The sequence below is a fragment of the Carettochelys insculpta genome, chromosome 2, assembly GCF_033958435.1.
Source record: "Carettochelys insculpta isolate YL-2023 chromosome 2, ASM3395843v1, whole genome shotgun sequence".
Classification (NCBI taxonomy): Eukaryota; Metazoa; Chordata; order Testudines; family Carettochelyidae; genus Carettochelys; species Carettochelys insculpta.
The window spans coordinates 134290813-134305499 of NC_134138.1; the positions used below are offsets into that span (position 1 = coordinate 134290813).

Consider the following 14687-nt stretch of genomic DNA (forward strand, 5'->3'; position numbering starts at 1 on the left):
AAAAACATATGCTGAGACATACCAAATACTGACATCCCACCAGATTGTGCCAACTGTCGGATATTTTCAATCAATTCCAGGAAGATGCCCCTGACTCTCATCTCTGATTAATGGTCTCTGTCTCTTACCCACATATTTTCAAATCAAATAATCCCTTTTCAAATTAAAGTCTTTTGGGGGCAGTGAATGTGTCTTCCTGTATGTTTGCATAAGGCCCAACAGCAGGGAGCCATGATCCTAGCAGACACATAGTATAATATATGATGATAATACTGTACACTATATAGTTGTGACCTCAGTAGTTTTATTATGGTATCTCCCAAAAGTCCTAGTCAGTTTGTGACACACTGGCCGTGTCTACACTAGCCCCAAACTTTGAAATGGCCACGCAAATGGCCATTTCAAAGTTTACTAATGAAGCGCTGAAATGCATATTCATCACTTCATTAGCATGCAGGAGGCCGTGGCGCTTCGAAATTGATGCGGCTTGCCGCCGTGTGGCTCATCCCAACAGGGCTCCTTTTCAAAAGGACCCTGCCTGCTTCAAAGTCCCCTTATTCCCATCTGCTCATGGGAATAAGGGGACTTTGAAGTAGGCGGGGTCCTTTAGAAAAGGAGCCCCGTTGGGATGAGCCACGCGGCGGCGAGCTGCATCAATTTCGAAGCGCCGCGGCCGCCTGCATGCTAATGAAGCAATGAATATGCATTTCAGCGCTTCATTAGTAAACTTTGAAATGGCCATTTGAATGGCCATTTCGAACTGTGGGGCTAGTGTAAACGTAGCCACTGTCTTACAGGCTGGTAGTGGACATATTCTTGCCTTGAAGCACTCAGTATCTAAGGGTCAGAGATTCTCAGCTGGTGTAAATAGGTGCACTTCCTTTGAAATCAACAGAAGTAATCAGTGGAAGCAACAGAGTAATGTTGATTTAGATTAGCTGAGAATATAACTCTGAATATTAGTCAGGAATAATGCACTTCATATATGAGCTTTTGCAAAATGAATTTGCGTCCCTGGATCATTCTTGATATGAGAGATAATTAATGGAAAGCAAATTCCTCAATCTGGAATAATCTCAACACATTTACAGCCTTTCTCCTCCTGTTCCTGTTCCCCATGTAGCACAGGCTCAGGGCAAACATCTTGGTGAGAGCGCTGTGCTAAAAAATAAATTGGACACCTATTACTGAAATGTGACTCTGTGTGGTGTCATAAATGATTTATGGCGACCAGTCAAAGGGAATGTCGTGCCATGATAGGCTATGACCACAGCACATGTAGTTCTATTGCCTTCTTAAAACTACCGAAGAAAACATTTGGGGGAATATGCATGCACACACCTACTTGGCAGACAGTCTTCACCCCCGCCCCCTTTTTTTTTTTTTAAATATTTTGTGGAACTGAACTAAACGGAACACAGTCACTGTCTGAAGCAGACAAGCACATGGACAGAATTAGACAGATATCCATGATTAGACCCTACAAGGCATTTCTTAAGGCACAAGCAATGACGGGTGTCATCCTGATATCAACAAGCAAAGTTGCGTGTTTTGCAAATCCACACAATGTTTATTTCATGTTGGCTGAACTTGAACTGATAGAAGTTGAGATCTGTAACCTTATCGAGATTGCCTGATAGCTCACTAAAAACGTGATTATCTAAATCCTTTCTGACAGCCAAAGTGCAGTCTAGTAGATGATGCACACTGTGATCTTATAAAGCCTTGTGTTTTTTTTAAAAAACAGTGAATGTGCACTAATGGCTTTATTAATTACATTATATGCAAAATGTACATTAATAAATAATATGCTTTGATTTATTAGAGTCTAAATAATTCAAGACTTTCTGAGAGGTTAAAGATCATTTTAATAGGCAAAAGGAACCAGATGATTTCTGTTGGGTGATCTAACCCTTTCATAATAAGTAGAGCAAATGTTTGTTTTATTTCTTCTTTACCCACATTGGGGACAAAAAAGTACAGTCGGAGGGCACTTCAACTTTCTCAGTGAATGTTCTCAGGCAGTAGAACTTTCTGTCAGGTTGGTCCCACTTTATGAGCTAAAGATAGTGCCTTCCCATTCAAAATCTGTGCAAGCAGGTTTTGTGAAGGGGTTCTAAGGAGGAATGGGACTGGGAAAGTGGGAAGGGGAAGAAACCCTAATTGATTTGTTAAAAGTGGGCTTTGTACAGATGATTTGGAGGAGATTCCTAATAAATAATGTGTAAATCACTGAAAAATGGCAACCGCATGACAAACCAAACGTATGTCATGTAACAAGCAGTTCTACAGCGCCTTAGCGACCATAAGGTCATGTGCTGTTGTGGGTAAAACCCACTTCTTTGGATCACTGGAGCAGACAAAGAGAATCCAGGGTTTATATAGTGGGGGTGGAGGGGGAAGGAAGGAGGGAAAAAAGCCAAAGCTGCGTCTACACTACAGCAATCCTCTGAAAGAAGTTCTTCCGGACGAGATCTGAAAAAACTTCTTTCGTCCACAAAGCCCGCGCTCTTTCGAAAGAACAGGCCATCAATCAAAAAATCCGGTGCCAAGAGGAATGCTCTTTTGAAAAAAAAACGGCCCCTGGGGCATCTACACATGTGTTTTTTCCCCCAAAGAATCTTTCAGAAAAAGGTGCTCTTCCTCATCTGTGAGAGGAAGACGGCCACCAGGAAAAGCGCTGAGTTCTTCCAATTTAATATTGAAAGAGCACATTTTGCGTGTAGATGCTCTGCGGGATTTTTGGAAATAGCCCCAGCTTTTTCAAAAAAACTCACTAGTGTAGACGAAGCCCTACAGACTAACACAGCTACCCTTGGGTGACTACGTATGTCTTAAAGAGACTCTAATAGGTGGATTAAAATATTAAATTTGATTAACAATTGATTAAAATATGTACCTTTTTTACTGTTACAATTCCTTCTTGTGTGTCCTTGTCAGTGATAACCCCAAACATGTCTGAGCCATCTCCTTCAGTGATGCTGTATTTGATCTCAGCATTTTCACCCACATCGGCATCATTTGCTTTTATCCTGCCAACTGGTGATTCAGGTGCAGCAGATTCAGGTGTTTTGAACTGGTATGTGCCTACAGGAAATGAGAGAGCCATATTTGTTAGCTCGGATCATGGGCTATTGGAGTCAGTGTATAAAAGCTGGATGTGCTTGCCAGACACAGATACAGCAACAGACTGATCAGAAGATTTAAAAAGTTGATCTCCAGGTTTTTGCAAGAAATAAACTTCACCCCATGCCTTAGTTTCAGAAAAATAGAAGTCCTTAATATGACAACGAACATTTGTATTTTTCTACTTGCAAGTGATGCCAAAAACTGACACCTTTTCAGACAGTATCTAGGATTTCTTTTGGCTAATTGGAGATGAAATAGGAAAAAAAAAAAAAACCTTCTGGATGTTAAATGAAGCACAAAAAATAAAACTGTTAAAAAAAGAAATGTTAATAGCCTGTGTGATACTGTGACATTAAACCAAATCCAGGCCAGTCCTTTGTGTAAGTGTGCTGTACTGCAAACACTCCTAAGAAAAGTTACTTGGGGAATTTTGGCTTTGTGCTGATTCAGACAATAAGAGATGCTCATACACAAAGGTGTGGACAGCCTTCCTGGGGCAGAGAGTTACATTTCAACCTAAATCTATCAATTTAAATGGGAGCTGCAAGCCACAACTAAGGGCAGACTTTGGCACTAAATGAAAAGTTGTTTCCAATAACATTTTTGGTGACTTAACAGTCAAAACTTTCATATTTGTCTGATTGTATTTAGAGTTCAGTTCTCAAACAGCTATTCCTGCTCTTGGCTCAAGCGGGAAGGTTTGGTAAAACAAACATAAAAATGTGTGGGAGATTTTTGAACCAGGTTATGCCCATAATCAGTCAATAACACAAAGGAATGTTTCTTCTAAAGGCTTGTCTGTGCAGCACAGTAATGCGGTGGTGTTTCCTAGTGCATTTTCATGTAGCCCTATGTTACAGGACTCCCGCAGGGTAATTCACTGATTTCCAGGAAATTACTTCAGGGCTTGAGTTGACTCATATAAGTTAGTATATTTCAAAGCACAGTTATTAGGGATGGAGCAGAAAATTGTGCTAAAATAATTGCAGATATGCATAAACACAAAGTGTGACAGAAGGACCCCAGCAATACCTTTTAATGAGAAGAAAAAATAAGGACGATTTCTGTTTAGTAATGCGCATCTCATACAAGCCCTAACAAAGCAGTAAAAACATTATATGAAATATTTTCCATCCACTTTAGTCTAGCTCTGGTTCCAAGCCACTGCTCACTCTCTCTTTCTCTGGAAGCCCTATACTCAGCAGAATCACAGTTTATGACAGCAGAATAGCTGGAGGGGGGAATATCAAATTCTGGCTAGATTCAAAATTTTCAAAGAAACAAAAGCGTTCCATACTCTGGGGGAATCGTGGTGGATTGTCATTGACGTCAGTCAGCGTGATGTTCACGGTGGTGGTTCCTGAGAGTCCACCCATCTGGCCACCCATGTCTTTGGCCTGGATAACCACCTGGTACTGCTCCCTGTTTTCTCTGTCCATGTTGAGCAAAGCAGTTTTGATAATACCTGAGAAGGTGAGAGTTAAAGAAGGGAACATAGTTGACAGTGTACCGACTTTGACAGAAATGCTTGTTTAAAAAAAGAGGAAAAAAAAGACTGTCTCTGAGTAATCAGTAAACTTTGCCCAGTATAAATATTTACTGTTATAAGATGGCACATTAAATTACAGACTTGTCATTTTGTATTGCAGGCTGCTGCCTGTGTGACAGACACAATATTAAAAGCACCCCCACAAAGACGTTAAAGTGATTTGCATGCATTGATATTTTATATGACTTTTTATTCCCCTTTAACTCAGTGTGAAACTCTCTTGTTGAACTGGAAGAAGGGTTGTCTCTCGTTATAAGGTACTTCAGTTATTTTCCCCATCCCATCAACTTTTATTTTGACAGACATGGCAAAAACAAGAGAACTTCAGCAAAGCGTCATTAAGAGGCAGTACACCAATATTAAATGGCAGGGAAATTAATTAAGAAAGCAGCAAGCACCCAAGCATACAATATATATTTATATTTATACAGTGATTGAAATGCTCCTCCTAAATACTTTCTTATTCATACATATAAATGTCAGTTAGGCACCTAACTCCCACTGAAATATAGTCATTGCTATTTATAATAAAATGAAATGTTTATATTTATCTATATGCAGACACACCAACTCAAATCAGACTATGCCAGAACAACAGATGCAAAACCTGCAGGCAGAACTTCACTGCTACAATGATCAATGCCCACAAAACACAGCTTTCAAGATTCATGGATCCTACCCATGCCTATCACAACGTGTGGTGTGTCTCATTCAGTGCACTAAATGCCCCCGGGTACCAGCTGTGCAGGCAGCACCAGACAATCACAACAGGAACTCACACAGGATAATGATAAAAGACAAAAACACCCTATCCCCTTTGAGTGAACACTTTTCACAAAGGGATCACTACTTTTGATTCACGAGTCCTCAGCTTCAAAGGAAATCTGCGCAACATTTTCAAAAGAAGGGCATTTCAGCATTTTCACAGCCTGGCACCTTAAATTCTAACCTCTGCTAAACACTAAAAATCAGACAGACCCTAGATTTATAGCTTATTACAACAATCTGTAACCCTCTAACTCTCTCTTTTTGTCCCATAACTGCAGGGGTGCTAATGGGACACTCTTGCTTGAACAGTCTTTTATGGTATGGGTTAACTAGTTACGTGAAACAATCTATTGCACCTTGAATTTAGCTGGGACAATGGGAGTTGCTTTCCCAAACCTGAAGAAGAGTGGCATGTGGCTTGACTGCTTGTTTCTCTCACCAATAGAAGTTGGTCTATTAAAAGCTGTTATCTCACCCATCTTGTCTCTCTATATTTATCTGATCTCTTAAAACCAGATTATTTCCTCTTCTGTAGTCAGTAGAGATGAAATTGTAGTCCCACTGAAATGACCACCAAAAGTCCGATTAATTTCAGTGGGCCCAGATTTTACCCTAGTTTTGCTTTTGCTTCCTTTGGAACAGGGTAGAACCTTTGCTGTATTTATTTTTTTCCCATGCACTCTGTCTGCTAAGAAACCACTGCATGGCCAGCTACAGCATTTGATCCCTCCTCTTTATTATCCCTTTGGATGATGAAAGATGGACAATGCCAGACCAGAACCACTGTTCTATCTAGAGAAGAATCGCTCAGAGTACCTTATGCTTCAGAGAAAGGGTAGCCCACAACTATAACCGATAACTATAGAGGCTATTGGACATACAGGTTGGGTCTACATGGAGCTGCTCTCCCAGCAGCTCTATGCTAATAAGCAGCCTCACAATGGCAAATGGCTGCTCATTAGCATATTCCCACAGCTCACTAGCATAGCTGCAGAGATCTCGCTCTTGGCAGAGGGGGGTGCTGGCAGTAAAGAGGCTGTCTGGACATGCCTCTGCCAGGAAAAACCCCCTCTATCACCAGTCCTTTATGCCTGAAAAAATTTGAGGGTAGAGGTGTTTACTCCCATGTTGACTGGATACACCTCTCAGGACATAATTATGGTTGACCAGGAAAAAAAAAAACAAATTTATGAGCAATTTTGAGGTTCCAAAATTTGTTTTATTTACACATCAGAAATATACCAAAACCTTGCGTGAAGAAAATGAGCAACCCCTGCCAGAATAGCCAAAATCCCAGTGGTTACAGCACTCACCTGGATTTCCCATGAATGCCTGAGTGTGTGAACATGTGTGCATAGCAGTTCCATCTTTGACTTGAAAAACTTTCCTAACAAAAGTTTCATCAACACAGATATGTTTCCACAGAAAGCTTCAGTTTTGACAAATCAGTATTTTCTCATGCAAATCTCCCAAACAGCTCTAGACAAGACTCAAGAAGGCTGGATCATGAGAAATGTTATGTAGGGTGGGGAGCACCAAACACACCTCTTCTATCATAATTTGAAATTATGTTTTTCCCCCAGAAGATCAACATAAAATATGTATCTGTACATTGCATATATACAGAAAAATAATTTTAATCCTTTTATTGGCACAAGTTTTAAATAAACACCAAGAAGAAAGAAAATGTGGCTTCATATAGCTGGTACGATGAGCCATGGTTAATCTTTCTACCTGTCTTCCCTCTTCTTTCCTCATTGGAGCAACATTTTTGAACTGAGCAACACCTGGTTTAATCTAAAGCTCTGAAAACTGTGTGTGCCTACTGTTTGTTGAAAATGATTGAAAATGATTCACATCCAATGCTAATAATATTTATTAGGCATTGATGTTCAGATTAAAATAATATAGGTGTCATGATTACAGATGTATTGCTCTACTGGGTTGGTCAGATTTTGCACTCACTAAAACGTAATCTCTTTGAAGTTTTTGTTTAATATGTCCTAGCTTGGCTTAACATGTCATTTTAAATCACAGACACTGTCAGAGAATGACAGATAAGGCCTTCTGACCTGACTCAGACTCCACTGAGAAATATGGTTGTCCCTGGAGAATGCTGTACACAACTTTAGCACTGTTTCCATACGTAGGGTCATCGGCATCGGTCGCAGTGACTTGCACAACAAATGTACCTGAAATGATAAATAAAAACCATTACTGTTTGTCAGTAGACAGAACAATTTATAGTATAGTTGCTTAAAATTTATCCAGCTGGACCTGCTTTCATGTTCCTGCTCTTTTTGCCATTAGATTGCTACTCTGATGGGTCAAAATGCCTTTAAATAATTTCAACAAACACCAATTTGTGTGGGTGAATAATATTCTTTCCTTGTACCTGTTATTTGCTTGCTTATTTATAGAGAACATTTGGTTTGCATATGGTACATTTACTGCTATGTGAACTTGCAAACAGGAATAATGCTGTGAAAGTGAGTTTTACCCATGAAAGCTCATGACCTAATGAATTTGTCAGTCTCTAAGGTGCCACAGGACTGCTTGTTATTTGAGAAGATATGGACCTACCCCTCTGCGACTACTGGCCTTTCAGAATCTGTCACCCTGCCCTTGTGAGTGCTAATAGACTATTAAAAGTAACTCATCTCTTCCATTAGGGAGGCTGATGTTTTAGCCATGAGAAATTGCACATATACATCTTGTCTTTCCCAGCTGGGCTGGAATAATCATCCATTTCTGTGGTTCCCTTATGTGTGGAAAGGACTTGGAAATGGGTGTGCAAAAAGCCTTGGGGGGTTAATTTTCTAAAACTGTAATTTGCCCTTATGCTGTATTATTATTATTTTTCTGTGCAAGTGAAATTCTCTTTTAGATGATCCCAGGAGTAATTTGCAGCTGGCAAATCCCTAGAGCTATATTACCAGGGAGCCACAAGGGCCCTGGCTGGCTGGAATTGCACAAATGCCCATGTGCCTTAAGAAACTGCTGTGTGCTCTACAAAACTTGGGCACTGGAGTGCAGGTGACAACCGCTATGTCCTTTATGAAAGAATTTGGGCAAACTGCATATGGCCTTTCAAGTACCCACTGGTCGGCATTTTAATTGGGAGCCAAAAGATCAAGCCCCACTGCATTTAAACTATTAATCACAAAGCACTGAAGAGCTCCTTCTCTATTGACAATTCATCTGTGACCCAGAAAAGACTCTTTAAATTAGTCCTAGAGGAATCTCAGAAAGACAAGAGTTTGGGAATATATTATAAATAACTGGTTATCTTAAGTCTGGAAAACCAATCTGAGAATTTAAAAAGCCTCTGCTTGTGACACTTTGGAATTTTCTCCTTGAAGTCCCAATGGGAACCCAGGAGTGTAGCAATATGATGGGGTAGCGGGGCAGGATTGCAAGGTGGTGGGGAAACAAAATAAAAGCTACATTTTTAAACATGGGATTTTTTTTTTTGAAATGCAGTTCTGGTTAAATGTAAGTTTTGGTCAAAGATTTAACTATGTTCTCATTTTATCTAAGCTTCTTTTACCCATTCCTCTACTTAAAGGACACCAGCCCAATATTGAATGGAAAGACAAACTCCAGCTGCTGTAAGGGCCATAAAAAGTTCAATGGTCTAGACCAGAGTTTCCCAAAGTGTGGTCCATGGCCCAGTACTGGTCTCTGGAAAAAAAATACCAGTCGTTCGAAAATTTACAAATTGTCATTATGTACTATGATTATTGTGACTAAATAATAAACAGTGAACATTTATTGATTTTTTCATTCTTCTTTTTTTAAATATGTGTTTATATTTTTGGGCTGCCAAAAAAGAGTACTGAAAAAACCAGGACTCAACTATATAAAGTTTGGGAAACTCTGGTGTAGACTCTACACAAAGCCTAAATCCTGTTTCATATTTTCCATAAAATGTAGTTGTTCGAAACCCAAGGATTTGAACAGCCTTCATGCTTGTGGGTGTTTGAAATTTGAAATCAAATCAAGAACTGAATTTGAAAACTGGAATGGGTCAAACCAAAACCTTAAATCTGAATAAGATGGTTGTTTAAGGGATATATCCAAATTTGTAATCCTGAATTCACCTCTCTTAGAAAAATAACTGCCATTCAGTTCTAGAGGAAGTGTTTGTTGTACCAAAACCAGTCTTCGTTTTGGGAATGTGAAGAGGTTTTTTCTCTTTTTTTTTAAACAAAGTATCCACTCTTCAGATTCAATAATGCCATATCCTAATGTAAAGTGTGAGGGTTATGTTTTGACTTTGATAGGGGTAAGGTTGCATTCACAGACAAACTCCATGAATGAGCTGAGAGAAGATGTCTTTTACTCCTTTTTTTTGCATATTTCTTGAGGTTTATTTTAATCCTTTACTTGATGCTGTTTAATTAATGCTTCTCTTCAAGGACATTGTTTCAGATTAGAAATGTGCTGTGTTGCTATTCTATCTCCCAGTTCTCTCTAAAAAGACACAAGGGACAAAAAACTGAACCTCTCCAAGTCTCTGAAAAGGGAGTCCCCTGAGTCTCCAAAGGTGAATTTTAATCCATTCATTTGAAATCTGATTTTTACCTGCTTTTGTTGATTCTGAGGGCCTCAGCTAAAGCCCAGTGAAGTCCATGAAAAGACATGGGTTCGCTTCAGTGGGAAATGGGGCGTACTTTTTGTGTTCAATTAGAAACATTCAGTTATGGAGGGTCAAAGGGAATTTAACAATGTACCGCAAAAGGAGGAAAGAGTTGACAGGTATGCTGACTTTCTTTTGTGGGCAATGCGTTCTACCTCCCCCACTGTTTTCTGTGAGCATTAGACATTCTGTTTAAGGCCTAGCACGTACATTGGGGATCTGATTTTCCCAGGGGCTGAATTCTCCATAACTCGATAACATTTGCTCAATATCTCTGAATAACGGACACTAAATCAGCTCCTCTAAAAGAACCCAGATCAGACAGTGAGCTACTGGGCTTCCACCTACCGACATCTGACATTTCTGGGACACTGGCGTTGTAAACATCCTTTGTAAACATTGGCTCGTTGTCATTGATGTCATGGATCTTAATGATGAACTCAGACTCTGGCTCCACTGGTCGTCCAGTCCTCCTGTTTATAGCTTGGGCACGAAGTATATAAACAGGCTTCTCTTCCCTGTCCAGTCTCTTTGTGGCCTGTATATCTCCAGTATTTTCATTGATAATGAAAAGGTCTCCTGCACCATCTCCAGAAAGGATGTATTTAAGTGAGCCATCTCCTCTGTCCTGGTCTGAATGCAGCTAGTAGTGAAATGGGAAGAATAAAATAAAAAAAAAAGGAAAAATCAATATTTGAGACATCATTCTATCATCTATATCTGTCATTTTGATGCATGATTTACCATTATTCATTCCAAGTCATAGTGGATCTACATAACTTTTGTATTGTATTATTCATTTCAATCCTCTCTAGTCCTTGATCTGTAAAGCTATAAGCAGTGTCTCAGATCAGGCAAAATTCAGCAGGGTGATCTGTATTTTGAAGGGGATTGTTCTGAAAAAGAAGATGGCTAAAACACCTTCCACATAAATGCATAACTGGTAAAAAGCGGCGTAACCTCACAGAAATATTACATGGAAAGAAACTAGCTTATTGCTGGGCTTCCCTTTAGCTAAAGGTCAGGGATGCATATTCTAGGACATTTCACTGCACTGACTACAGCATGACCAAGCAAGCTGCAGTAATGCATCATCAGTGCTTTACACAGGGCCGGGAGACTCCAACTTCAGATGGGAATTAGAGGGACAGATGCACTGCTGCCTTGAATTCAACTGGGTTGAATGGAATTTATACCATCAGTGAACTTGGCCCAATTTCGTAATTATTCTTATCGGTACATAGTGACATTAATAAGCACCTAGGACTAAACTGTACTGTGCCCATGAAATCCCCATGGCAGAGCAACAACTGGTCCAGGAGCTCTACTGTCCTTTCAAAAAATTGTTCCAGCCTTCCCATTAAAGAATGTTGAAGGGCTGCACCAGCGGCAAGAAATCCACTGGGAAGGAAATTTCTCCTCTGCCTGCTCGGCCCTCCCACTTTGGTATCCTGGTCTCTCTGCTGCTCCTGTGACCCTTCTCACAGGAACCATGTTGCCATTAGCCCACCAACCCATGCCTTTGCAAGGTCCTCTCTTTCTGAAGGGTGGTCACTGCTTAGTGGTGTTTTTAGCATTTCAGCATTAACCAAAGACTTTCTGTGCAGTACTAGTGGAAAGAAAGCATGCTCTGCAGTGCTGCAGGAGAGTCAAGAGAGTGGGAAGACTCAACAGTGGGAGAATGATCATATATTATTGTCTACTTATTTCACAGTGTCTTCAGACTTGCGCTGCCTGGTGTACTACAGCAAACTTCCAGGGAAGCACTAGAACTTGAAGCCACAACTCCACCATCAACAGGCTTCAAGAGTGGCAAGCTATGCATAGGTCCCGTGGATTTGTGTCCTTCTTGGTAAGAGTATCTAGAGTCTAAACAATCAAACAAAAAACATTCACTGCAGTATCTGTTTGAAGAGGGGTACCTTTAATGCAAGCTAGCAACCCTTTAGCTCATGCACACAGGAACCACACAGGGGTGTTACCACACAGCACTGTGGTATGTACTGCGATGCACATCCTCCTAGCCCAAAGTGTGAGACAGTGTGAGACAAGCCCTAAGGTACCACACAGCACACAACATTCCAAGAAGAGAAGCAACAAATAACAAGTCAGCATATATGGCAAGCCGAGCACTGAGGCGTGGGGGTCATGGGAGGATGCCAACGTAAGAGGTCAGCAGTGGAGGTTCCAGCATCTTTACCTGACTTGAAATAAGACCTATAGACCCTCAAAGGATTGGGGTGATGGCAGATGGTCATTATACACAACATGAACTACTGTTGCCCAAATCGTCCTCTTTGTTTCCGGGCAATCTAGGTTAGTGAGTGGGCAGGCATGAACGGCCCTTCTTGATCTCAGTGGGTCGAAAGAGTGTCATAACCAAGACAGTCTCCCAGAATAGAGCAGTCTTCCTAACTGCACTTGAACACCTGAAATTTGCGGGTGATACTGACGAAACCACAGAAGTGTTTTGATTGGCTGTAGAGGGAGTGCATGGCTCTCATAATCGTTGTGTGCAATCAGCATACATCTCACTTTATGTGCCCTTGATTTATACGTGTGTTACTTTGTAATACTGATAGGAAAAAAGAAATTACGCAGACAGAAGCTAGCAGAATCTGGCAACCCTGCACAATGGCAATGGTAAACAAAATGTCTTCTGGGCCACACATAAAATCCTGATGGGCCACCTGCAGCCCTTGGCCTGCAGGTTGCCCATAAATGCCCTAGAACCTCCTACTGCCTTTCCGGTCAGATGAGAACACCTCACAAAAATCCCTCCCACCATCAATTCAAATGAATCATTGATAGCGCTAGGAGAAGCCTTAATGTAGATAAGGCTCCCTGAACTAGTCTCATTTTTATCACCATGTTAACTGAGCTTGATTTCAGCCAAAATCCACTTATGAACCATATCTACACTGGCACAAAACTTCAAAATGGCCATTTCGAAGATTACTAATGAGGTGTTGAAATGCATATTCAGTGCCTCATTAGCAAGCCGCTGGCCACAGCTCTTTGAAATTGCCATGTTTCGCGCCTGCGTGGCTCATCCAGATGGGGGTTCTTTTTGAAAGAACCCCACCAAATTTGAAATCCTCTTATTCCTATCAGCTGATTTGAATTTTGAAAAGGACCCCCGTCTGGATGAGCCACTTGGGAGCGAAAAATGGCAATTTTGAAGAGCTGTGGCCGGCAGCATGCTAATGAGGCTCTGAATATGCATTTCAGCACCTCATTAGTAATCTTTGAAATGGTCATTTACATGGCCATTTCGAAGTTTTGTGCCAGAGTAGACGTAGCCATGGAAGATTGTCTACACCTCAACTGCTATCATTGCAGTGGGAATTTTTTCTTAACAGTCCCTAATGTAAATAAAGCCTACAATGACTAGAAAACTAGTGGAAATAGAATATTCCCAAGAATGAAGAAAGTGAAAATTTAGCAAGTGAGAAGGTTACCAGAATTTTTTGACACAGTGTACATTTTTTATTTGGATGAGGTTTTTTTGTTAATAACTATAATGGTATGCTTATTTTGACATTATTCACCTCCTAGATCTCTCTGTCTACAATAAAGAGATACATATCAGATGCAGTCCCAGCTGAATAAGAGGAGACAAAGCAATCTTATTTTTTTTGTTCTCATCAATAGTTGTTTAGTTTTCTTTTGTAATTGCATCCTGTTTAAGATGGACTGTCACTCCATACATCAGGACAACACATATTTGAATTCAATAATTAATTAACGTTTTCATGTTTTAGTTAAAGATTCAGCACCTCCACCCCTTCAGTTAAAGTATTAAAGCTCAAAATGAACATGTTCTGAAACTGCCAATGGATTCCGCTGGAAGACAAGGGAAGACAAGGCCAGCCGTGACATTCATGTTACTGCCAAGGCAACAAAGTAAGTGTGAAAAAGAGAATCACTTAAATGACAGACATTCTATTCTATTCATGTTCTGGTATATTAAGCAACACATGTTAAGGGTGAAATATTTCAGAAGTATTATTTAAAAAACACATACATGCAGTTTTGGCTAAGCCAGATTTGTAATTGCATCCAGTCTTAAAACTTTCCCAAAGATGGGAGAGAATAAATTATTGACAACTGATTGTTGGCAAAGCAGTAATTTATTTATTTATTACAATTCAGAGGTGTGCAACAGATTATTTTCCACATAACAACACATACTGCATAGACCTGAAACTAGCTGTGATTCTCATCTTTCATGCAGCTACTGAAGACCCAGCTTGCTACTATGTGTAGTCTTCTTGAATTTGATTCATGATAATTCTAAAAAAGTTCCAGAGGGATCCATTTAAATCAGTAAATAGGAACTTTTCTCTACAACTTTGATAACAGAAATTTGAAGGATGTGTCTGTAAAGTAAGTCTTGTCTAAATTTTCTCACATCTGACAAGATCCAGAGCAAAAGAAGACAGGACTAGTGACAGGATTTTGGGCTCCAGAACTGGGTCCCAAGAACACAGAAAGGGTAAAGAGACAAGCTGAGGATCAAGCTGGAGTCAGAGTCAGATGTCAAGCTAGAGCTGCAGAGAGTCAGGAATCAGGCTGAGGGTCTATACCTGGTATCAG

At 40.2% G+C, this 14687-nt stretch overlaps 1 protein-coding gene across 1 annotated transcript in view; it reads right to left on the reverse strand.

The window, feature by feature from the left end:
* The window catches only part of CDH6 (cadherin 6), a 66745-nt gene that overhangs the window by 20480 nt on the left and 31578 nt on the right, over nucleotides 1-14687 (reverse strand). Inside the window, exons 2-5 of the mRNA XM_074985950.1 lie at nucleotides 10437-10731; nucleotides 7519-7638; nucleotides 4427-4594; nucleotides 2900-3087 (exon numbers count right to left, since the gene is read on the reverse strand). Of these exons, the coding sequence (XP_074842051.1) occupies nucleotides 2900-3087; nucleotides 4427-4594; nucleotides 7519-7638; nucleotides 10437-10731 (771 nt within the window). The remainder of the gene's footprint in view (nucleotides 1-2899; nucleotides 3088-4426; nucleotides 4595-7518; nucleotides 7639-10436; nucleotides 10732-14687) is intronic.